Here is a 26,047-nt window from a genome sequence, read left to right on the forward strand (position 1 = left end):
AAAAAATTAAAAAATATCAATCTTTAGACATACAAATCGATTTTTAGGAATATAAGAATCGATTTAGAATCGGAAAATTTATTTTTTTCAACACAGGCCTAGTTGAGCAGGACAGGAGGGGCAACTCCAGGACCCAATAATTATTGTGAAATAGGCCTTTCAATATGCATTTAAAGTGAGAAATTGCAACAGTTCATGCAGTAAACAAATCATTTTAGCTTGTCTTAATTTATTCTGTCAGCACACACACATATTGCCATGAAGCACCTGGTATTTTTCAGAAGTGTCATGACAAACTGTGTGTCCGACTACTGGGATTAAAGTTCACCTGGTGAAAATGTAATGATGAAAAAAAAAAATCGATCTTTAGACATGAGAATCGATTTTTAGGAATTAATATGAGAATCGATTTAGAATTGGAAAATTTTCAACACAGGCCTAATTACAACGGTTGAATAAGTCAACCTTGATTATTACCTTTTGAGGTTTAACTTTTGACGGAAGTTTTTGTCCATCATGTCTTCACAGTGTCGTCACTGTGTTTCAGATGTCCAACATTATTTTGATAAATATGATTTAAAAAAATACAGACATGGACAAATTTGTTGGTCCCCTGGCATTAAAGAAGAAAAAGCCACAATGGTTACAGGCAAAGAGTCAGGTCTTATAAGGAAAATACAACCTGAGGTAGACAATAATGTATTACTTTAACATAAAAGACTTAAAAAAAGAAAAACGCAAAGTACCCCCTGGATCCACAGCTTGTAAATCCACCTGCAGAAGCAGTAACTTAAAGTAGCTGTCAGTCAGACGTGTGTCCCATGTCCCAGACCTCCATCCCTCCACCACTGTGATTCACACTGGTTCCCGTTTCTGCTGAAATCACCAAACATTTCCACCTTGGTCTGATCTGTCCAGAGGACGTTGTTCCATAAGTTTAGATAACATTAGCAGAATTCAAATCATTGTTGTTTTGATTTATCTCAGAACAAAAGTAGACATTTTAGTTGATCCTCTGGACGTTCAGTTGGCAGACATTAAACTGTGTAGTTCTTGCTGGTTCCTGCTGCTTTATTCAGATCCAGTTTTGTGAACCTCAGTTGTGCTTCCATGTTTTTTATTTTGATGATGAATTCGTTCAGGGATTTTTTTTTTTTACTGGAAACTCCTCCAAGCAAACCTCTCCAAAGTCCTTTATTTTCTGTAATGCAATTAAAAAAACAAAAATGTCATACATTCTGGATTCATTACAAATCAACTGAAATATTGCAAGCCTTTTATTATTTTAATATTGCTGATTATGGCTTACAGTTTAAGATTAAGATTCCCAGAATATTCTATTTTTTTGAGATAGGATATTTGTTTTCCTAAGCTGTAAGCCATGATCAGCAATATTAAAATAATAAAAGGCTTGCAATATTTCAGTTGATTTGTAATGAATCCAGAATATATGACATTTTTGTTTTTGTAATTGCATTACAGAAAATCACAATATTCTAATTTTCTGAGACAGTCCTGTATTTCCCTCTTGGCAGTGTTTTAACACCAGAAAACTACCAAAACATAGTCCACAGATCTTTACACCTGCTAATGATCAGTTCATAAAGGACCGATGAATAGCACCACCTGACTGTGATCTACGCTCTTAAACCCTAGGAATCCTGGTGCTTAGGAAGGGGTACTTAGTGTTTCCCTTTTTCTTTTTTGCTTAATTGTTGGTATATAAATGATGGCACAGTGAAAAAAGTACGGAAAATATGTTTTTGTTCATCTGAGGTTGTGTTTGTCTAAGACTCACTACTAACAGGTGTTTTTTTATCATGTTTGACTCCAAATATCCGGATTAAAAGAGAGGTTACTAACTTTTAAATGTGACATGATCATGACATGATCGATACAAAGCTGGATATCTGAGCTGTAGCTTGGTTTCAGATACTGGGCAGTGAATGGTTCAGCTGGAATAATCAGGTCTCTGGAGCAATTCTGGAGCAGCAGCACAAACATGAACCTCACTGTTCCTGTCTCCTCTCTGTCTTCCTCCATCAGTCAGAGGATCTCGGAGCCTGTGCCCAGTTTGAAGCCAGTCGGAACGCCAGGAATATGATGCCCAGCGCCAGCTGTGGCATTTTCCCAGAATTCAGTTTGAGAAAGCCTTCGTCAGAGACCGACATCGAGAACTGGGCGTCCAAACACTTCAACAAACACACGCAGGTACGACACACAGTCCGTCCTGACTGCAGGTGATCAGCAGGGTTCTTACAATAACACTGATTAGAGATCGTGCTGTCAAGCCATGAAAAAACCTTGAGATGAATTAATTAAGATCTATAATTAATCATTAATTAATTAATTTCGTGTTTTTTCTCTCGTCACATTCATTTTATTTGTTATACACTTCCATTTATACATTTCAGACCTACAACACATTCAGGTAAAAAGTTGGTTTATTTAAGCATTTCCCACTTTAAAAAGATGTTATTCCATCTCATGTATGGAGAATCGGGATGACTGGAGACAACGATGGACGGCTCGTCTGAGGACGACCTAGTAGTAGTATCTCACAACACCTAAAGCGTGTTCAGACACTGACGGGAACAAGTGATAAAGAGTTCCAGGGGTTATTTTGGCCCATTCTTCCTAAAATAATATGTCTTGAGTTGTTGTCACATTTTTTATTTTAAAACAACATACTATATCTACTGAGGGCAGATCAGGACTGTAGACACACTAGTCCAGGACCGTACCCTCTATTTCCTCAGCAATGTCTTTGTAATGTGTCTGAAATGTGAATCGTCTTGTTGAGTGTCATCTGTATATTAACTGACTTTTGTATTAATTAACAAACAAGATGACGCTAAGTGGAAGCATGAAGAGTCCTCACACAGAGCCCTGTGGTACTCCTCGCGTCCGAGTCCAGAAATGTCTCCTCTGGATGAAGTTAACATTAGACTTGTTAGTGTCATTAGTGAATGTGTCTCTGTATTTTAGAGTCGACGAAGGTTTTCATGGTAACACTTATCCATGTGGTTCTATCAGCTGTATTAATGACTGATGAATTCTGGTTCTTGATGCAGCCGTCTGAGGGATCACAAATAATAGTTGATTAGTCAGACCATGAGCTATTCAGCAGGACATATCATTTTTGGGGAGAACAAAGAGACCAGTATCCTTCGCCTGGATATGGGCTACCTGGGGTCCCTCCTTGGAGTCAGGCCTTTTAATACGGCCTTGTAAGAGAGTAGCTGCCAGGTCTGTACACTGCAAAAACTCAAAATCTTACCAGCAATATTTGTCTTATTTCTAGTTAAAATGTCTCATTTTTAGTCAAAAAATCTCATTACACTTAAAACAAGAGTCATTACCAGAAAAATAACTTGTTATTTGACAATTTTCACCAGTTTCAAGCAAATTTTCACTTGAAATAAGTAGAAAAATCTGCCAGTGGAACAAGATTTATCTTCTCATTACAAGCAAAAAAATCTTGTTCCACTGGCAGATTTTTCTACTTATTTTAAGTGAAAATCTACTTGAAACAGGTGAAAATTGTTGTTTTTTCCAGTGACGAGTCTTGTTTTAATGTAATGAGATTTTTTTGACTAAAAATGAGACATTTTAACTAGAAATAACACAAAATTCTTGTTAAGATTTGGAGTTTTTGCAGTTCATCCATAAAGTCCAGCCAGGTCCACCCTGAAAGAGTTGCACGGGTTGTAAAAACCACCTTCTTACCGAATATCTTTTGTTTCAGGTGTGTTTGAACTTGGATCTAACAAATTAAATGAGGCCGACTAGAATGAATATCCTGCGTTCATGCTGTCAGTGAAGCAGTAAATGTTCTGTAACCTCCCGTTACCTCGGCCCGCTCTGCAGGGTCTGTTCCGGAGGAAGGTGTCCATCGCCAACATGCTGGCCTGGAGCAGCGAGCCCATCAAGAAGCCCATGATCGTGACGTCGGACCGCACCGTGAAGAAGGAGGCCGTGGACATCTTCAAACTCATCCAGACCTACATGGGGGACCGGCGCTCCAAGGCAGACCCCCTGGCTGTGGCTCTGGAGGTGGGTGGACCAGCTGGGCTGTGAGGCACCAGAAGTCCCACAGTCCACACCAGTTTAACTTCATTTCCTTCTCATCCCAGTAATCACTACTCTCGCATGTTGGTCAATAGCTGCAGCCTCTCAAAAGCGCGTTCCGATCCGGTCAGGTGAAGCGCTAGTACTCCCTTTTTAAATCCCTTATGGTGGATTCACATTGAAAGCGCCAGAAATCTCCTGTGGAGTCGGGACGCCTGCATCGCTGCTGGCCTGCTGTCGACCCTGCAGTGGGCGGGGCTTTAAGCTGCGCTGCAGAACTGAAGGGAACAAAGTGCTTATAGTCTACATATATCTACAGGACTGACAATTAGAATATTGTGATAAAGTTCTTTATTTTCTGTTATGCAATTAAAAAAACAAAAATGTCATACATTCTGGATTCATTACAAATCAACTGAAATATTGCAAGCCTTTTATTATTTTAATATTGCTGATTATGGTTTACAGTTTTAGATTAAGATTCCCAGAATATTCTAATTTTTTGAGATAGGATATTTGAGTTTTCTTAAACTGTAAGCCATGATCAACAATATTAAAATAATAAAAGGCTTGCAATATTTCAGTTGATTTGTAATGAATCCAGAATGTATGACATTCTTGCATTACAGAAAATAAAGGACTTTATCACAATATTACTAATTTTCTGAGACAGTCCTGTATATATATCTGCACATCTTCAGTTTCCTATTTCACTATGGATCACACTTTTTCACACAATTTCGGCATTATTTCCGCGTAGATAAGAGTGAGTTTGATCCTTAACCAGGTTGGTCCTGGATCAACATCAACCATCATCGTTGGTCCCGGTGAAGCTGCAGTCTGTCTGGTGAACACCGACACACTGGGTGTCAGCGGATTTGGTCATATTGTTTAAACTGTGTTTTGTGATTAATAAGCACGTTTTTAATTATTTTGCGTTGGATCCATGTAGCAAATAAAATAGTTGGGACCATCCAGCTCCTCACCCATCAGATACGTGTTTCACATGAGCAGTTTAGGTAAAAACAGCAGTCAAATCAGCCAAAATGTCAGTTTGCTGGTTGAAATGGATGAATTCCTGATAGAATAAGTTTGTTAGTGACAGCTCTGCTCATGTGTGCATGTGAATGAGTGTACGTTTGTGTGAACATGAAAGTACAATCTGCGTTGAGGGTTCTTGCTTCAGGAATCCCGGTCTGTGATTGGACGGTGCCTCGGCGTAGCCGCTGCTCATTTGCATAAAGTTGAGATTTTTCAACTTCAAATTGACGCTCACGACGCCTCCAACGCCTCCGTGGCCTCCGACGCCTCTCGCAGCGCTTTCATAGAAAATGAATGGCAGCCGGACGCCTGAGGCGCTTTCAGTGTGAATCCACCATTAGTATTTAGGCAAATCCCACCTCAGGTGGACGAGGTCGTTCTCCTTCCATGTGATTTAAGGGGGTAAGTTCCTCCAGGGGCTGCTCAGAGGGGGTTGGTGAGTGTTTCTCCTCACCTGCCCTGCTGTACGGCGTTGTCTGACTGGCTCTGTGGCTCTGTCTCAGGTGGTGGTCCGTGGCTGGAGCAACCAGGGCCTGCGTGACGAGCTCTACATCCAGCTGTGCCGTCAGACCACGGAGAACTTCCGCTACGACAGCCTGGAGCGGGGATGGGAGCTGATGGCCATCTGCCTGGCCTTCTTCCCCCCAACGCCCCGCTTCCACACCTACCTGGAGGGATACATCTGCAGACACATGGACCCCCTCAACGACACCAAGGGTGAGGCTGCTGCACACACAAGCACTTCCACAAGCTGCTCAAGGCCCTTAGTGCTGCTTCTGAACATTTACCAAACATTTAATACCAGCTCGTCAGAACGGGTCCGTGCACACAGAACTCTCCACCATGTGACCTCCGGATCGGTACTTGTTATCACGCTGACATCACAACAAGCTGCCAGAGATCTGAACTAGAGATGCACCCATCAGGATTTTGTGGGCCGATCACCGATCTCCAAAAGCAGTATCTGCCGATCCCGTTATTGCCGATCACCGATCACAGCGTGAAATCCATAAATTCGTCTATATTGACTGTATATAGTTTTATATAACTCCGGCGGACATTCATCAGTGAAATATTAACGATGCAGCAGCGCGTACCGGGATCCAAGCAGCTAACAAAGCGTTTAAACCCGATGTCTTCTACAACAGAAAGCGGCTGATGAGCAAAGCATATGAATTCATTACCTTACGATGTAGTTCTTTATTTTTCTTGCTGTTGCTGCTGTCGTTTATAGGTCTCTGTTACAGCTGAGTTAGCGGCGTTGCTGCACCTCCTGTTGTTTCTCTGCTTTAGCGGCAGCCAACTTTGAAAACTCAATATACCCCTTCGTGTGAGAAACTTTCAGATGTCTTATCAGCTTCATTGTGTTGAAATTCTTTTGTAACATTCCTCCTCTGGGTATTTCCTTTGCACTCAGCTTGCTAACTGCAAATTTGTTGTCCTTTTCGGACATTGTACAACTTCCGGCCACGCCCCCTTAGGATACCTGGGTCTGAGGTGTGGGAACGCACACGCGGGCGGCGTTTGTTGTTGTAAATGTCATCAGATCGGCTGCTTTGGACTATTATTTTCAGACCGCCCATCAAAACCGATAGGGGCATTATCAGCCGATACCGATCGTTCGGTGCATCTCTACTCTGAACCCCGGCCTCCATCTTCATACACAGAAGAACTTTGATCAAGCAGAGAATCCTGTTGATTTTAAAAGCGTACCTGCAGGCTCGGCCTCATGAATCCTGTCACGCTACTGTGAGGAGGGTTTGAACCACAGCCGGGGTTAGGTTCGCTGTATCTGACCCAACTCTTCCTGTGAACATGTATAACTGCAGATAAACCAGACCTGGTGGGAAGGTGCTGGCAGGATTCTCATGGGAGGGTTTTATTGTCCTAAAAAAGGTTTGCATCATTAACATAGAATCAATTGAGCCTTTCATTTGGTGTTCTTGTAAGTGGAGCGTTTCCTTTTCTCCAGGCTGCTGCTGCGTCACAGCTGGACAGTTTGGTATTGATTTTGGTCGACATTATCTGCGTCACATAAGCTGAAGCTTTGTTTGCGGTTTTATTGGGAAAGAAGATCAATAAGTTGAGACTGAAGTCTCAGGAGGAACTCGTATTTCAGCCGACAGCAGCTGCTCCCAGCGAGCCGGAGTTCTGCTCGCTGCTTCGGGGGCGTATCGTTGCTGCGTCTCCATTACCAGGACCGGCCTGTACAAGTGGCCCTCAGGAACCTTTAGGAGGAACTCAGGTCGGCCGACAGGAACCTCCTGACGGGGGGGGGGGGGGGTCTCACACATCAGTGACCACTAATCATTTGAATCATCTGGACCAGAGACATTTTACTGCCAGTTCATTTCAGGAAGTTGGAGATTACAAGAACAATTGATGGATGGACCCACAAGTCTGTTCAGGTCTCAGAAATCTTTAATTTTGTCATCGAAAAACCATATTAAACGATATATCTGGGCCTGAACGTCTGACGGCAGCTCTGCAGGGGTTTCAGTAGGTTCTGCTGAAGGAGCTGGGAGCAAAGCTAACGTTGAACGTGTTTCCATCAGCGTCTGAAACAACGTGGCTCCACCCCGTAGGAAGAAAAACAGACTTGGCAAATGGGTCACGTGACCTAATGCTTCGTCCATCGCAGGCCCGGCCCAAGCCTCCATGGGGCCCTGTATTACTGCCAATAATACTGATTATTGATCATTCACACACCCACTATAAACTCATTTCATGTTCTTCCCTGTCATTACAAATACACTTGTAAAACTAGATGGAAGAACTTTTTGTTGTAGTTAGATTGTAATCCACAGGGATTAAGACCATGGAAGCTACAACAGATTAACAAACTTGTAGAAAAATCTTTCAATTCATATTTATAAATTCAGAAACTGCCCCTACTGGCCACACAGAGAAGCAACAGGTCAAAGGTCAAAGGTCACAGTTGCAGCAGAGTTGTTTCCATCATCCTACTGTCAGCCTGGCAGGTTTTTACCATCTATGGTTTTTAATCTGAAATGGGAGAAAATTCAGCTACAAGAGCAGCCTGGGTTGATTTACACTTAATATTTAAAGTGATATAGTACTACGTGTGATAATGAGTGTCATCTACAGTGTAGGCTACTAAAAGAAACAACATAATCAAATAGATCATTTATAAACCATTTACTGTAAACACGTTATCTACTTTATTTTTGGTTTTAAAAAAAACTGCAACAACAATTTGAAGTGGAACAACAAAAATTAAGTCCAACAACAAAGTATTAAAAAAACTAGAACTATAATTAAAATCACTCAACTTAGATAAACATTGCCTCGTCAATATGTGTATTAATGTAAAAATAATTTGGTCACAGGGCCCTTAGCAGCTGCTTAGTTCACTTCTGCCTTGGGCCAGCTCTGGTCCATCGTCATATCCAGTCTATGCTGGAAAGCGCTGGTAGATGGACGTGTTCCTGTAGCTGCAGCGCCGCGACGCCTCCTGCAGGCCACGGGAGGAACTACAGGTGGTGGTCTGCACCGACCGCAGGGAAACGGAGGATCTGACCAGTTCACTTGGTTTTCCTCCATTTTCCAGCCCCAGTTACACAACTAAAGATCATTATTATCAATACATTCAAGACGACACAGATAAAGCTGACAGGAATGTGTGTTCTCCTGAAAATCCAGCTGCCTCCTTTTACATTTCCCCTCCGGGGATCAATAAAGGACTATCTTATCTTATACACATGCATGCATGGGCTTCCCTGTCCGTGATGACTCCTTCTCCACATCGTCTACCTCACTGATTTCTGGTGTAGTGATGATCCCTGAGCAGCTCATGGTCGTTGGTCTTTAGGAGCCATCTACTGGCTTTGACATCCACCAACTGGCAGCCTCTTTCCTTCTGCTTCCTGTAGACTCGTCTGGATAACACTGGCCTCCATCCTCTTTTTAAGAGTGAAAAAGAGGTTTTTGAAAATGACTAAAGAGAAAACTGAAACCACATGAAACACATCCTGGCTGGGTGCTGGGACTGGAGGCCGGGTTGGTTTAAAGGAGGACCTTCAGTCTCATTCAATTCTTCATTATCTGTTCACTCGCTGTTCTGCAGAGTCCTGAAAGGAGCCCGTGAATAAAATACCATCCATCCTCTTTTTTTCTTACAGTTTGTCCCCCAAAAACACTCAAACCAGAACACAGTGTTACAGAACACGAGAGCGTGTGTCATGTCAAACGCTGACAAACGTATGGCTGGGCCGTCTGAGGGCTCGTAGGTTTTTGCCAAGAACAGTGAGACACATGGAGACCTGGGATTAAACCGGGAGGGTTTTCTCCGTCCCAGAAGCTGCAGGAGTGTTTGTCTCGTTCTGGTTACAGTTGGAAATAGAAGTAATAAAAAGCTACTTTGACCCTTGTTGCTCCCCTTGGATCAGGTGGATTCCCCTGCGAGGGCTTCCCCCTCCCTTGCTATCAAAGGTCCTGATCCAGCCTCACGAGTTCCGTCAAGTCCTCCCGGCATCAACAACATAACGGCTCACCGTCGGACACAAACACACACCTCTCACATTTCCGCTGCACAGTGAACAGAAAACGGAGATCGATGGACAGTCGGGGAAGTGACTCAGGTTCTCTGCAGGTTTGTAAAGAGGAACCTAAGAGGTTCTGGAGAATTCAGACTCTTGGTCTTGGTGTGTCCTGGAGAGGACATCTTTACGTCCACAAACCAGACAGACCATCCTCATCTTCATCCTCATCATCAGTGACTGAGGATAAGAAACAAGTCTCAGTTCTGTGGATCTTGTGGCAGCAGCTCCTTTTCATCCCGGTGGTCAAATCACTACGTACTTTCACCTCTTAAGACCTGGCCCCACCTATGTGGACGTCACACGTTGTGTTGTCTATCCCGTCATATTCAATACTCTTAGACAGATCTGTTGGTGTCCCTCCATCAAAGAAAGAAAACCCACATATGTCTCTGAAACAAGTTGAAACTGTTGATGGGTAATAATAGATGATAGTTTACTGAACATTGACTAGACAATAATAATAATAATAATAATAATAATAATAATAATAATAAAACTGTTCGGGACAAACTAGTTGGTTCCTCTAGAAAAGAAGGACAATAATGTTTCCAGAGTAACATGTTAAACTAAAGTTTTTTTTTTAAATACTTTATTTATTCATTTTCAAAACATTTTCAAACAATCCAGGTACATAACAACCTGAACAATTACCCCTTTCATCCCACCCCCCCCCCCAAAACAGGCTAGGGAAGAAAAAAACAAAAAAAGAAGAAAGAAAAAACAGAGAGAGCTGTACTCTACAGTGTAACAACAGTTTCTGTGGCAATCTGCAACTATTTAAAACTGCACTTTGAGAAATTACAGACACATGAATATTCAGACAAGGTCATGAAATGGAGGGGTCATGAGGGTCCTCTCCGCCGTATAATATGATTGAGGAATGGTTGCCATATCGGATGGAACCTCTCTGATTTTCCTGACAACTCAAATCAAAATTTTTCTATATATAAAGTATTTGAGAGCTCTGTGAGCCAGGCTTCAAAGCTCGGTGATGTTTCTTTGTTCCAAACTTTGAGAATAATTTTCTTTACAATAACCATCCCATACTGACAGAGCCTCCCAGTGGTTAAGAGTATCAAGCTGGTAAAGTTTGTCCTGTAATCAACATCGTCATCACTTAGTTTAGGCTCCACAGGAGTGGAGACAACCTCAAGGCCGAAGACAACATCACTGTTGGAACCAAAGAGGACGACGAGGACGACTCCTCTGTTGGACAAACACCATCATACACCAGACTGGAAGTCTGAATGCATCTTGACGAACCTCAAAGCTTCTGAGAGAACGTTCTCTGGACAGATGAGACAAAACTGGAGCTTTTTGACGGAACATACGTCTCCAGGTTGTACATGAGGCCGGTGAAGACCCGTCATCATTATTCAGGACAGGTTTTATTTTTTAATGCTTCTGTTTCTTCACCCTTCACGTCTCATATTTCTTAGTCATTACTCAGTAAATGATTTATCATTAATTGTGTCAGTCCGGAGTATTTTCAGTGGCCGTTGTAGGGTTCTCGTTCTGTAATTCAGACGTACTAACTGATGTGTCCACATGTGTGCAGAAACGACCTGCTGGGAGGTCTGATGGGAAGTCTTGTGTCTCTTCTTCTGTTGCTGCAGGAGTTGCCATCAGCAGTTACGCCAAATACTGCTACAGGAAACTGACAAAAGCTGCTCTGACCGGAGCCAAGAAGGTGAGCAGCCTGTCTGGGTGTAGAAAGGGCTGTCTGGGTGTAGAGGGGTTTGTGGTTGACCAGGACCCGTGTGGTTCTGGGATTAGAAGCACACGGGTCCTTAACTCCACGCCTGTGTGGGGCCCGTAAGTGGACTAAATGGTGTAATGAGGGGGGAGGTTGTGGGTCTCGGTAGGCTTAGTGACGTGATTGAAAATAACACAATTCCGTAGAAATGCCGGTTGGGCTGTTGTGGCACTTTTACACTATTACCTACTCGGCTCGACTCGACTCGGCCTGGTTTCTTTTCCAGAACAATCAGCACCTGGAGAAGTAGGAGGTTGGAGTGAAGCTGCTGGGACGTATTTGATTGTGTATCTAAATGAAGAAGACAACAACACTAAAGATGTAGAACCTGGAGGAGATGATAGATGTGCTGCTGGGTCTGTGGCTTGTGTTTGATATCAAGTTAAAAAATGAGAGAGAGAAAAGCTTCAAGTGGCGACACTTGTTTGTTGGTTTGTCTCGGTGCTACTGAAAAGTACGGTGGCGATGACCCGCCATTGCTGAAAAATTAAAGAAACCCTGCAAATAAAAACAAACGCCGCTGCAAATAAATAAAAAAACGACGCAAATAAAAAAGCCACAACGGAGGTGAATTACCGGGGACTATTTTTGCTGATGCAGGGGGCACGGTGGCGCAGCTGGTAGTGCAGCGGTCTCACAGCAAGAAGGTCCTGGGTTCGATTCCCGCCGGGGGACGCTGTGGGTGCTGAGGTGCGTGTTAGTTCCCCCATGACTTCAGTGCCCACACCATGGGTGGGGTTGGCGAAAGGATCTTTCTGTGTGGAGTTTGCATGTTCTCCCCGTGTTCCCCTGGGTAGCTAGTGTGAGCTACCCTCACAAAAACATGCACACAGTCCTGGGCTATACATGCCCCCTCTGGCCAACCGGGGCGCCAGATGGGGTGGGGAGGATCTGGCCGGAATAACGTGATCCTTCCACGCGCTACGTTCGGCCGGAGAAACCCCACCCTGTCTGGTGAAAAGATGCTGCTGCTGCTCACTCCTCAGGTTAAGGAGGAGACCTGAGCTCAGTGCAGGGCCCTCCCGGGGTTGGTAGAGGATGGCAATGCCCAGGACTGTCAGTAGGTAGGAGCACGGGGTGGTAAAAAATGGGGAAAAAAACCGGGATAAAAATATTTAAAAAAAAAAAAATTTTTGCTGATGCAGCGGTGTTTTTACGTGAGAGGAGAACAAGAAGACGAAGAGGACGTAAGTGGAAAGGAAGAAATAAGAAGAGCGAGGAATAAGAAGAATAACGAACGAGAAAATAAGTGAAAAGGTTAGTGTTCAACGTCGCTACGTGTAATTTTTAATGTGCAACACCGGTGCATCAGCAAAAATACTCCACGGTAATTCACTTCCGTTGTGGCTTTTTTATTTGCGTAGTTTTTTTATTTTATTTGCAGCGGGTTTCTTTATATTTGCAGCGTTTCTTTTATTTGCAGCGCATTTGTTTTTGTTTGCAGCGTTTATTTTATTTTCAGCAATGGCGGGTCTCAGCCACCGTAGATAAGTCAGCTGGAGCCGTGAGCAGCTATGAAGAGACAGATCTCCTGGTAGATCTGGTCGTTCCTTATCTCCGTCTACATCTTTTTAATTCTCTCCTCAGCACCAGGTTTATGAACATCTGACCCTCAGAGTTGGATCAAACAGACTTTTGCTGCCGTTGCTGGTTGAATAAAATGAACCAGAATCCGTCAGAGTCTCTTTCTCTGATTTCCTCCTCCTGACTCAGACGTCTGACTCCAACCCCCCGACCAATCGGTGGTCTGTAGTGTGATGATGTCAGATACAGCCGACTCAGCCGCTTAGAACCTCAGCAGAATAGTTACAGAAAAGTATCTACTCGGCACGTTAGACCCCTAGTGGAAAAGAACCAAACTGAGTCGAGCTGAGTAGGTTCTAGTGGAAAAGCGTCATTGGTGAGCTGGTCCTGCTGACGGATCCATTAAGACCAGAGTTTTCTACATCTGCTTCACCCGTGTGTGTCTGGGTTCAGGGCGTGCAGAAACCGTGTCCGGAGGAGATCCATCATGCCAGGAACGCCATCTTCAGCCCCTCCATGTTCGGCTCCTCCCTGGAGGAGGTGATGGTGCTGCAGAAGGAGCGCTACCCGGACCGCCAGCTGCCCTGGGTGCAGACCCGGCTCTCCGAGGAGGTTCTGGGGCTCAACGGAGACCAGACAGAAGGCATCTTCAGGTGAGTGGAACGTGGGCTGTTGTTATGAAATATCTAGCTTGGTCGTTTATATCGTTGAAAGAAAATATAGGTTATAGTTAGACCCTCCAGGAATCCGCGATTCCGTGATCGCGGAATTTTTTGCGGATTTCACGGCTGTCCGTGGATTTACAGACCTTCCGTGGATTTCAATGTCTGGGGCAGAAAAATCACTTTTACTGAGGTTAATATTGCATATGTCCGCGCTGAATATGCGAATTATGCGGGGCTCGCTTGATTTCACTGCATCATCGCCGCACATTTTCGCATAAAGTGTGGAAAAATGGGGGGAGTGTTGTGAGTGACATGTCGGGACGCCCGGTCGCGACGTGCGGGACCTGCCCGGGGACCTCCGCACCCCTCGCAGAAACCGCCACCCCCCAAACAGCAGCTCTCACCCGCGGGGGTGAGAGGAAAAAGAGAGAGGAAAAAGAGAGTCCACCGGCAGCCCATCCCCCCGCTTGCGCGGTGGGACGGGCTGCCGGTGGACTCAGGTGTCCGCGCTGACCGCGCACCACTGCGCCTGCGGAGGCGGAGCTCCCATCCACTTGGGGGATCTTGGCGGCGGGGTGACGGAGCTCTGTCTCGTCCCCCTCGCCGCGCCGGTGCACCCGGCAATCACCCGAGCACTGAGCCGCGGGCTGGAGGGAGAGAGGCGGCCGGCCCCCGGGCCGCCCCCGCCCCTCTCCTCTCCACCTGCTCTCCTTTTTTTTTCTCTTACGACCTCAGATCAGACGAGACAACCCGCTGAATTTAAGAGGGAAGAGCTCAGCGCCGAATCCGCAACTTCCTGCATATATCGCATATTTTGCAACTTTCCGCATATTCCACGAGTTCCCGCATATTCCGCAACTTCCAGCATATTCCGCAATTTCACCGCATAAAAGCACATAAAAAACCCCCACATTTAATCGCATAATCAATGATTTTAGCCCGCAAAATCAATGATTTTAGCCCGCGGAATCAAGGATTTTAGCCCGCAGAATCAAGGATTTTAGCCCGCGTTTTTCTGGAGGGTCTATATAGTAGGCTACGTGAAAAGGAGTTATTTTATCTGCACTCGATTGCTCTTCCTCAACGACCCGGATGTCTGGCACAGTAACTCCAGTAAATTGAAATTGAATTTCAAGATCTGAATTTGAATTGTGAGAACTGAATGTGAAAGTATAAAGAGAGTTGAATTTTCAGTGAGGATCAAATACAGTTTCAGAACAACTGAATTAAATTTCATAATGTTACATTCAGTTTCAAGTTTATAGAAACTCAGTTCCAAACTAATAAATTAAATTTCAAATTATGCTATTCAGATTCAGTTTTTCAATGCAATGATTCAAATTAAACAATACAAATTCAAATTATGTGATTCAGATTCAGTTTTTTAATGCAATGATTCAAGTTGGGCAATTCAAATTCAAATATAAATTATTCAAACTCAGTTTCTAGTGGCACATATTTCTGCCCATACCCGGCCAATCTCCAGAGAGGTGAAAATGTATATGTTATAATTGTTTTGAATGCGTAAATACAAGCTGCACATATTAGCACCTTTTTTTTAGTACTTTATGAAAATCATTTGCGGTCAGTGACTGTCGTCTGGAGACGTCTGAGCTTAGTTTGTCCAGCCCGTCTCTGCAGCCTCCTCCAGCTGCTGCTGGTTTCTGTTGTACGTCCATGAAGGCTCTGGATCGGAGACGAGAGCGTCTGGACTGCTGTTGATGTTGGGAAGGAGTTTTTCTCCCCCAAAGACATGACTCTGGGAGCATTCACATTAGTTGTCTTCTGTGGTTTACCAACGTAGCCTGATGGGGTACAGTAATCCCTGGTTTTTCGCGGGGGTTACGTTCCAAAAATAAGCCGTGATAAGTGTTAATCCACGAAGTAGCAACTTTTTATTTTCTTTTTTTTTTTTTACAATTATACAAAATATTGTACAAGGCTTCAAATTGTGGAGATCAGCCCCAGCACGACCCGATTAGTTGGATTTGAACGGGAGAAAATGAAAAATTATTATGAAAAAAGTACAATAAGTACAGTAGGACAAATAGTGACTGATGTGTATTCCACTGCTCTTCTGATGCTGCTGCATCCTGACTCTGTAGCATCTTTTTCTCCTAAAAAAGGGCAGGGGTGTTTTTTCCAGAGAAGAACATAGTTATGGGTCGTTGTTGTTGCTCTTTTTTCTTCTGGGCAAAAAGATTCTTATAAACCGACACCATGGATTATATCTGAGACTGTAATGAACGATTCATCAAAGGCTCCCGTTCTTGAGCTGCTGCTGAAGCTCATTGGCCGTTCTCAGCTTGTTGCTAAGCAACCAACATTATTGACACAGGAAGTGAAGAAGCGGGGAGACTGTTCAGCCAATCAGAATGCAGAACAAGATGCACAATGCAAATCCGTGAAGCAGCGAGACGTGAAAGGTGGACGGCGTTGTAGCCAGGGATTACTGTACATGAAACTTAACCGTTGTCATGGATACGATGGAGGTCATCATCCTTAGCCACGTCCAGGACTGAATGATCCTGCCCATGGTTCAGGCCAACGTCCCTCCTGCTGGGACCATGTTTGCTCTCCGTCAGCAGCAGCTCTTTAACTGCACACTCTTTTGCATGTCCAGGCTCGTGCAGGTGTTTGTTTTAGAAATGCAAACTACAAGTTCATTTAGTCATTTTCCCCTCTGCTTTACATAAAAACTGTCATTCATTACAACAGTGATATTACTACTTTTAACCATTTGTAGGTAAAGTGTGTTTTTTTTTTCTTTTAGAAATTTTTATTGCTTTTACATTAAGCAATATACATATGTTTACAGCGTTACAGGTTATAGAGAATACAAGCATAGTATGGCTGTAATATTCAAATACTTACAAGTATACAAGATCCCTCACCCATCTATCCCTCCCCCACCCATTGTCCCTTTGAGTCCAGATGTAGATAAAAATGATTGTCCATTGAGGTTTTTGTATAACCCAGGATTACAGAAGGAGCATATACAATATAGCACTATATTCCTGTGTAAAAAATACAATTTAAAAATAGAAAAAAAAGAAAGAGGATAGAAATGGGAAGGTAGAGTGTGTTTTGAATGCGGTTCCACGGTAATACAGGACTGTCTCAGAAAATTAGAATATTGTGATAAAGTTCTTTATTTTCTGTAATGCAATTACAAAAACAAAAATGTCATACATTCTGGATTCATTACAAATCAACTGAAATATTGCAAGCCTTTTATTATTTTAATATTGCTGATCATGGCTTACAGCTTAAGAAAACTCAAATATCCTGTCTCAAAAAATGAGAATATTCTGGGAATCTTAATCTTAAACTGTAAACCATAATCAGCAATATTAAAATAATAAAAGGCTTGCAATATTTCAGTTGATTTGTAATTAATCCAGAATGTATGACATTTTTGTTTTTTTAATTGCATTACAGAAAATAAAGAACTTTATCACAATATTCTAATTTTCTGAGACAGTCCTGTATACATTCTCCAACTGAAGAGTGAGTCAGGCCTGATGCAGCGTTCAGTGTGGCTGCAGGAGGGGTTAACGGGGTTGTTGGTGATAACTAACCAGAAGGGGTTAACGGGGTTGTTGGTGATAACTAACCAGAAGGGGTTAACGGGGTTGTTGGTGATAACTAACCAGAAGGGGTTAACGGGGTTGTTGGTGATAACTAACCAGAAGGAGCTGAAACAAGGCCAGGAGCAGCAGACCTGGAGAATAACCTGAGCTCTCTGTGGACCAGGGTACCAGGAGACATCGATGAAGTCAACGCCCTGAAGCTGCAGGTGGATCAGTGGAAAATCCCCACAGGACTGGAAGACCCCCACATCCCAGGTACGGGGACCCTGCACTCACATGAAGGTTTCTGCAGCTGCTTGTGTTCAGTAGCATGCAGCCATATGGCATGCAGTTTCTCCTCACTCTGCTGTCATGGACTTTAACATGTAGCATCGAGGTTGCATGATATTTGGAAAACATGCGGTAAAGTGCAATGACGACATCCATCCATTCATCATCCATCCATCCATCCATCCATCCATCCATCCATCCATCCATCCATCCATCCATCCATCCATCCATCCATCCATCCATCCATCCATCCATCCATCCATCCATCCATCCATCCATCCATCCATCCATCCATCCATCCATCCATCCATCCATCCATTATCTATACCCGCTTTATCCTTTGCAGGGTCACAGGGGTCTGCTGGAGTTTATCGCAGCTAATTTTCAGGCGAGAGGCAGGGTAACCCTGGACAGGTCACCAGTCCATCAATGACGATATCACTTGTGAATATAATATAAACCACTGCAAAAACTCAAAATCTTAACAAGAATATTGTCTTATTTCTAGTTAAAATGTCTCATTTTTAATCAAAGAAAATCTCATTACACTTAAAACAAGACTCATCACTGGAAAAAACAACAATTTTCACCTGTTTCAAGTATATTTTCACTTAAAATAAGCAGAAAAATCTGCCATTGGAACAAGATTTTTTTGCTTGTAATGAGAAGATAAATCTTGTCCCACTGGCAGATTTTTCTACTTATTTCAAGTGAAAATTTACTTGAAACCAGAGCATGTGAGCGGAGTGGAGCGGCGAGAATTTCCGCTCCTCGCTCACAAAGGTTGTCACCGCTCCGCTCCGCCCTCAAAGTCGCAAAATGCCGCTCCAGCCATAACCGCTCCGCGCTCCAGTAACACTTCACCCCGCTCCGCTCCGCTCCGCGCAGCGCTCCACGCTCCGCTCCAAAAATGTTTGCATGCATATAAAATGCACATGTTTACCTGAAGCCTTAGATCTAACCAGAGGTGGATGAGAGAGAGAGAGAGAGAGAGAGAGACTCAGCAAAGTTCCGTTCCTTGCAGCCAGTCACGGAGCCGAGAGGAACAATTACGCAGAGCCTACATAGTTTTAAAGTCCAAAAAATAGATATTTACTGACAAGAAAAAATAAGAAAATAATTTCACCTAATGGAATTATCTGGTTTAATACACTTTTGTTTATTAACCTTTCCCGAAACAATGTTTCATTCACTGTGTGTTCGGGTGTGTGTGTGTGAGACGTGTGGGTGCAGCGGAGGAGAGAGAGGGAGATGCAGGTGTGTGCGTGTGGAAGACCGGTACACGTGTTCAGTTACTTTTCAGTGTGTCCTCCGTTAGTTTCAGTCGTCAGCCCTCACGCGTTTTGTTTGCTCTTATTACATGTTTGTAATAAATGTGCGAGGTTGCACGGAAAGCATTTTTCCTCCGTCCTTTTTTCCCTTCACTTTCCCCGGACTCCTAACGCCGGTTACGAGCCAGAGACCGAATTAAAATACCAGCTCTCCCAACTACGGTTCGGAGATAGGACTGGAAAAGAAGAAAGGTAACAGGTAGTTTGAGGAGAGGTGGGATATGTTTGGACACGCATCGGGGCCGTGATATGAGGGGTAACGGAGCGAAACTGGAGCGGGATGACGCCCCGCTCCAGCCAATCATCCTAGAAAAAAAAATCCCGCTCTGCGCTCCTTTCAAAATTCGCCGCTCCGCTCCGCCGCTCGCTCACGCTCCGCTCCGCTCACATGCTCTGCTTGAAACAGGTGAAAATTGTCAAATAACAAGTTATTTTTCTGGGAATGAGTCTTGTTTAAAGTGTAATGAGATTTTTTTGACTAAAAATGAGACATTTTAACTAGAAATAAGACAAATATTCCTGGTAAGATTTTGAGTTTTTGCAGTGTAAATAAACCAGTACTTTACTCCTGAGGGTAAAGGGCTTATGTGGCTTATGTGGAGACACACACAAATAAATGAAATGTACTCTTACTATTCCATCAAATTGTTTTATTCTTGACATTTAGAGAAAATAATAGATCAAAATGTATCTAATTGATTTTTTGTCTTTGCAATATTGATTTTGCACATATTGACCGTGGGGATAATGATACATTTTCGATGTAAAGCCCCATCTAACGTGCTCAGAGAGCCTGACACAGAGCTCTGAACAGTCTGGTCTTGGGACACGTTTACTGGGACGTCCAATCCTGGGAACATCCAACAACTGTCTGGAATGTTTTTTTCCACTTGTTGCCAAACTTTTTCATTGCATTATGATGAACGTCAGAAGCTCGGGGATGCTTTTAGAACATTTTCCAGACTGATATGCGGCAACAGTTGGATTATTGAGACAATAGCTGATGTCTTCCCCTCTTGGTATTGTGTTAATGCTCCAGACCAGCAAACTGCTAAAACGTGTGCTTTTCTAGAGGAAGAGACACTTGCTGATGATCAGATCATCAAGTGTCTCTTCCGCTGGAAGTATGAAGGGATACTTAGTGTTTCACACACCGTTTCTTCTTCTTCTATTCTGTGTTTTGGTTCAGTAAATAATGACTCAGTTAAATACGTCATGTGTCGGTATCTGAGGTTGTACTTATCTTTTTTTCAGAAGAGTATGGTGCACTTCCTGGCTCTTCCCAGAATTATCTTTGTAAAATATTTACACGGAACATGGAAAGCTTCTCATCTTAAATATTACATACAGAAAATTACACACAAAGTAGAATGAGTGAAGATTGTGCTCTAGATTATATCAATACAGGACTGTCTCAGAAAATTAGAATATTGTGATAAAGTCCTTTATTTTCTGTAATGCAAAAATGTCATTCATTCTGGATTCATTACAAATCAACTGAAATATTGCAAGCCTTTTATTATTTTAATATTACTGATCATGGTTTACAGCTTAAGAAAACTCAAATATTCTATCTAAAAAAATTTGAATATTCAGGGAATCTTAATCTTAAAATGTACACCATAATCAGCTATATTAAAATAATAAAAGGTTTGCAATATTTCAGTTGATTTGTAATGAATCCAGAATGTATGTCACTTTGTTTTTTTAATTGCATTACAGAAAATAAAGAACTTTATCACAATATTCTAATTGCCCTGTATATCATATTACAAAACACATTAGTTAGCAAAAGTCAGACCTAATAGGTTTTATGTTCTCAGTCCACTTAGACACATCTGGTCAAATGTCTTCTTCTTGATTTTTAGAGAGAATGACAACTTTTCCATGACATATATTTCATATATTATTCCTATCATTCATCTATAGTGGGGGGTTCAGGTTTGAACCACCTCCTTGTAGCAGCGTTTTTGCTCGCTGCAAGGAGTATCTGTAGCAGTTTCTTATCGTTGTTATTCCACCCCTCAAATTGGATGTCACCCATATATAGAGTATCAAACCGGTCAGGAATTTTGACTCCAAATATATTATTAATGTGTTGGTGCAGTTTTTTGTTCATGACTGTGCCATCAATCTAGAAGTGCTTTTCTATTAGTCTTTTAAAAGACCAGGATGTTCAGGAGCCTGCTGCTGGATGTAAAGGTTCTTGTTTCGTTGCTTCATAAAGAAGAACCAGCTCTGAGATGAGATGTAAAGGTTGAACTAGCTGTGATGGTGAATGTGGTTGTAACTGAGCTGTGGTGGGTCCTGTCCCCAGCGTCTCTACTCAAGCTCTGGTACAGGGAGCTGGAGGAGCCGCTCATCCCCCACGAGTTCTACGAGGAGTGCGTCCGTCACTATGACAACCCGGAGGCGGCCGTCAACGTGGTGCTGGGCCTCCCTCACATCAACAAACTGGTGCTCTGCTACCTCATCCGCTTCCTGCAGGTAATGCCCTCAAACACTCTGAAGCGCCGCCATGCCGGCACTAGGCCTGGGTTGGAAAAAAACATTCTCCCATTCTTAATCCATTCTCATATTCATTCCTAAAAATCGATTTGTATGTCTAAAGATCCATTCTTTTTTTTTCATCATTTCATTACAACCTTATTTTTGTGTTTATGCCCAAAAAAAGATGTTTTGTTGGAGATAATGTTTTTGCCTTTAAATATGTTTAAAGGTATGAAAACATTAAAGTTTTCAATAACAATTGTATTCATTTTCTATATTTCATTACTTTATTTACTATCTTGGGGTTACATTTGCATAAAATGCTAAAAACCAAATTCTCAAAAATTAAAAACCCGAAAAAGACTGAAAATGGAAAAAATAAAAATAGAATCTGGAAAAAAATAAAACCGATTTCATTCGTCCTCTGTTTCCTCCCTGGATCTGTTTGGTAATTCTGACCCACAATGTTTCTGTTTCAGTTCTATCAGCATTCTGGGAGCTGATTGGTCCTTACAGCATCATTAGCTGCAATACTTGCTGTTGAATCTCAATATAATACTAGTAGTAATATGTAGCAGAACTACAGTCATATAATTCATGCAACAGCTCAAAAAAGTTTTAATAACACTAACCCGAATCAATATCGGAATCGAATCGAATTGAATCAGATCGAACCAAATCTTGATAATCAATTCTGAATCTTAAGAATTGGAATTGAATTGATTCTTGACATTTGAATGGATCCCCATTTGAATGGATGTAAAATCTGAAACATGACTCATTCCTTTTTTAATGTTTTCTGTGTAACTCCTGTCATTGACCAGCTTCATCATGACTGAGAGTGGGGGGTTTCCGTCAGCAGGGGTCGGTGTTGGGCAACAAAGGGAGTACTGGCTCAGTTATTAGAGAGTTATTAATAATTGTCTCATGATAGTTATTAATAATGAAGATGAATGATCAAAATGAATCAAATAAAACGGGGCACCACCTGCCTTTATCAGGAAATAATAACTAAATACCACAATCTGGCTCAAGGGGGGGGGGGCTCTAGTGGCCCTTTATTGAAGTAGCAGACAGTAAGGGGGTTGAGAGAGAGAATGGGGATGACATGCAGCAAAGGTGCACAGGCCGGGATTCTAACCTGCAACCACTGCAGGAAGACTGTAGCCTCAGTATATGAGCCTCTTGTTTAACCTCACTGCGTTTCCACAACAGGCCGTGGTGCTTGTCACCTGGATGACCCCAGTTCCACTCCGGCCCTGCTCCATGTCGGTTTTCAGACGTACTGTCACCCACATTCAAAGCATGAAGTGCTTTTGCTGAATATCTCCTGTTGTAGGTGCCTAGATATGCTTTTCTGGCTTTGGCGTTGTTCTGCTTCCCTGTAGACCAGGGATTGTCAACCGGTGGTCCGCCGCCCTCTGGTGGTCCGTGGCGGTATTGCAGGTGGTCCATGAAATTACAATAATAATTAAAAAAAAAAGAAAATTATTCTTTAGACTCAATTTTCCATTTACTATTCATTTTTGTGAGTAATTTACCCACCCAAATGATGTCAAATGAGTGAACTTTGTAATATTATAAGCCCTCTTGGCTTCCTATTGTTCATTTTTCATTGACTGTTTTTTGTTTTGTTTTTTTTTATAGCAAAAGGTGCAAATAAAAATAAACACTGATGCAAATAAATAGCCCATATAAGCCTCATACTCTTATTTAACCCTTCTGCTGTCTTCGGGTCAAGGAAGGAGGAAGGGAGAAAAGAGGAAGGGAGAAGGAAGGAGAGAGCAGGAGGAAAGAAGGAACAGGAGAATGAGGTCATTTTGACCCAAAGACAGTACAAGGGTTAAAAGCAAGGTGCAAAATAAAACAAACATCCCCAAAAGCAGTTGGTCCCCAAGTTGCTTCTTGGTTATAACGGTGGGACTGGGACAAAACCAGTTGAAAATCTCTGCTGTAGACGGATGGGACCAAGCTGGGAGTCTAGCTGGACTCTCCTCGGTCGGTTCTGTAGGCTGAGGGTCTGGTTGTCTCAGGATACTTTTGGCTGTGTGAACTGCTCGCTCAGCGAGCCCATTGGCCTGGGGCTCCACGTTGTGTGCAGGATGTCATACTTAGACGTAAAGTGCTTGAACTGCTGCGATTCAAACTGCGGGCCGTTATCAGTTCCTCCGGTATTCCAAACCGTGCAAATGTGCTCAGTAGCTTGTTCATTACAGCTTCACTGCTGGTCCTGGTGAGGCTCCTTATCTCCAGCCACCTTGAGTAGTAGTCTGTGACTACTAGGAAGTGCTTTCCTTTAAACTCACACAAATCAGCTGCAAGTTTCTGTCCCGGGAGCTTTGGCAGTGGTGTTGTGATCAGTGGCTCCCGGTGCTGGCTCGGTTTGTGTTCGATGCAATGAAAGCAAGACTGCACCCTGTGCTTTACTGCTGAGCTGATCTTAGGCCACCAGATGGCATCTTTGTGCCTTTCTCCACATTTGTTCAGACCTTGATGCCCGTGTTGGATCCTTTCCAACATCTCTGATCTTAAGCTGGGCATACACTGTGTGATATTTTAAATCGTATGAGACTGCCCCATCTCACACTGCACGACTAGATCGCTGAGTTCAAAAGTTCACAGCCCACGATTTATGTTCTCACACTGTACGAGCCGATGCTCGGATGCGACCCGTCTGCTGACACTATACGATCATAATCCTCCCGTCTGCTCACACTATACGATCATAATCCTCCCGTCGGACCTCTGTGTACTGGAACTCGAGGCCGGTTTTGGGGCAGGGGTGGGCTGTGCGTCCTGTCCACCTGATCAAAGGTTATGGGGATCCTTTATTTTTTTATAATTTTATTTTTTTATATATATATTAAAAAAATACCAAAATATCTGTACCGTTTCTGATTGGGTGGGCACTGCGCATCATTTTTAGACACAACAAAGAACGCATACCGCAAAAGTTGTGTCTCGGCGGAGGAACCCGGCGTCCCAGCAAAATGAGAAGAGAAAAAAAAGAGTTGTTCCGAACAGCAGACAGCGCACACACTGAAGGCTGATTTATTGTTCCGCGTTACACAAACGCAGAGCCTACGGCGTAGGGTACGCGGCGACACGCACCGTACGTGGAAATGCAGTCTTTTTTTCTGCTATTAAAACATGATTTGTAATGTGAATTTGCAACACTTAAACTAAAAATAATAGTTTTTGACGTGACATCAGAGATTGCGCATGCTCTCTGTGAAAGGATGAGGCAAATCGGGTCGCAGCTGCTTCAACTGTGATTCCTTCACGAGGAGCGACGAGGATTTCAAACATGCTTGATTTTCTTGCGACCTCACGATTTGTGATCGTCGTGAGGTGTTACTCTCTCGTCGTTACCCCACGTTTACTGCACGAGGCACGAGCAACGATTGGGTCAAAATCGGGCCCGATCAAAAAAAAAGTTGGACGACTGGAAAATCGTCTCAAAACGAGCCGATAATCTCACAGTGTCTGCCCGGCTTTAGAGTTTCTGGAATCACTATTTGGTTTGCTCTTTTCAGCAGGCCGGTTTGTTCATTAAAGCCGGGCAGACACTGTGAGATTATCGGCTCGTTTTGAGACGATTTTCCAGTCGTGCGACTTTTTTTTTGATCGGGCCCGATTTTGACCCAATCGTTGCTCGTGCCTCGTGCAGTGTACGTGGGGTAACGACGAGAGATTAACACCTCACGACGATCACAAATCGTGAGGTCGCAAAAAAATCAAGCGTGTTTAAATCCTGGTCGCTCCTCGTGAAGGAATCACAGTAGAAGCAGCTGCGACCCGATTGGACTCATCCTTTCACAGAGAGCATGCGCAATCTCTGATGTTACGTCAAAAACTATTATTTGTAGTTTAAGTGTTGCAAATTCACATTACAAATCATGTTTTAATAGCAAAAAAAAGACCGCATTTCCACGTACGGTGCGTGTCGCCGCGTACCCTGCGCCGTAGGCTCTGCGTTGGTGTAACGCGGAACCATAAATCAGCCTTTAGTGTGTCTCTGTCTGCTGTTCGGAACAACTCTTTTTTCTCTTCTCACTTTGCTGGGACGTCGGGTTCCTCCGCCGAGACACAACTTTTGCGGTATGCGTTCTTTGTTGTGTCTAAAAATGATGCGCAGTGCCCACCCAATCAGAAACGGTACAGATATTTTGGTATTTTTTTAATATATATATGAAAAAAAATAAAATTATAAAAAAATAAAGGATCCCCATAACCTTTGATCAGGTGGGCAGGACGCACGTTTCGGTGGGCACAGCCCCCCCTGCCCCAAAACCGGCCTCGAGTTCCAGTACAGAGAGGTCCGACGGGAGGATTATGATCGTATAGTGTGAGCAGACGGGTCGCATCCGAGCATCGGCTTGTACAGTGTGAAACCATAAATCGTGGGCTCCGCGATCTAGTCGTGCAGTGTGAGATGGGCAGTCTCAAACGATTAAAAATATCGCACAGTGTATGCCCAGCTTTAGACTGTCCCTGAAATAGTCCAGGGCAGGCTTGGCGACACTTCTCTCATGTTGTGGCCACCCTGACCAGCTGCAGAGACTTGTGCCCTTCCTGTTCCTCATGAGCATCCACATATGCTTGGATGTCCTTGTTTAGTCCAGTATCATCCACTTTAGACTGCGGGTGCCTTGACAGTGTGACGGGCACAACCAGGTACTCAGCGACTGGGTTGAACTTCATGAGACAGATAAAAGTCGCTGACATCTTAAAGGAGCTCTAT

At 43.3% G+C, this 26,047-nt stretch overlaps 1 protein-coding gene across 2 annotated transcripts in view; it reads left to right on the forward strand.

Annotated features, from left to right (window-relative positions):
• The window catches only part of arhgap39 (Rho GTPase activating protein 39), a 63,834-nt gene that overhangs the window by 26,366 nt on the left and 11,421 nt on the right, over positions 1-26,047 (forward strand). The window contains exons 4-10 of one of the 2 annotated variants that reach the window (XM_061737453.1): positions 2,047-2,211; positions 3,871-4,056; positions 5,616-5,829; positions 11,291-11,364; positions 13,408-13,607; positions 17,376-17,467; positions 21,131-21,300. In XM_061737453.1, the coding sequence (XP_061593437.1) occupies positions 2,047-2,211; positions 3,871-4,056; positions 5,616-5,829; positions 11,291-11,364; positions 13,408-13,607; positions 17,376-17,467; positions 21,131-21,300 (1,101 nt within the window). The remainder of the gene's footprint in view (positions 1-2,046; positions 2,212-3,870; positions 4,057-5,615; positions 5,830-11,290; positions 11,365-13,407; positions 13,608-17,375; positions 17,468-21,130; positions 21,301-26,047) is intronic. The other variant, XM_061737455.1, reaches the window with a different exon arrangement.

This window comes from Cololabis saira, chromosome 13 (assembly GCF_033807715.1).
Source record: "Cololabis saira isolate AMF1-May2022 chromosome 13, fColSai1.1, whole genome shotgun sequence".
Lineage (NCBI taxonomy): Eukaryota > Metazoa > Chordata > Actinopteri > Beloniformes > Belonidae > Cololabis > Cololabis saira.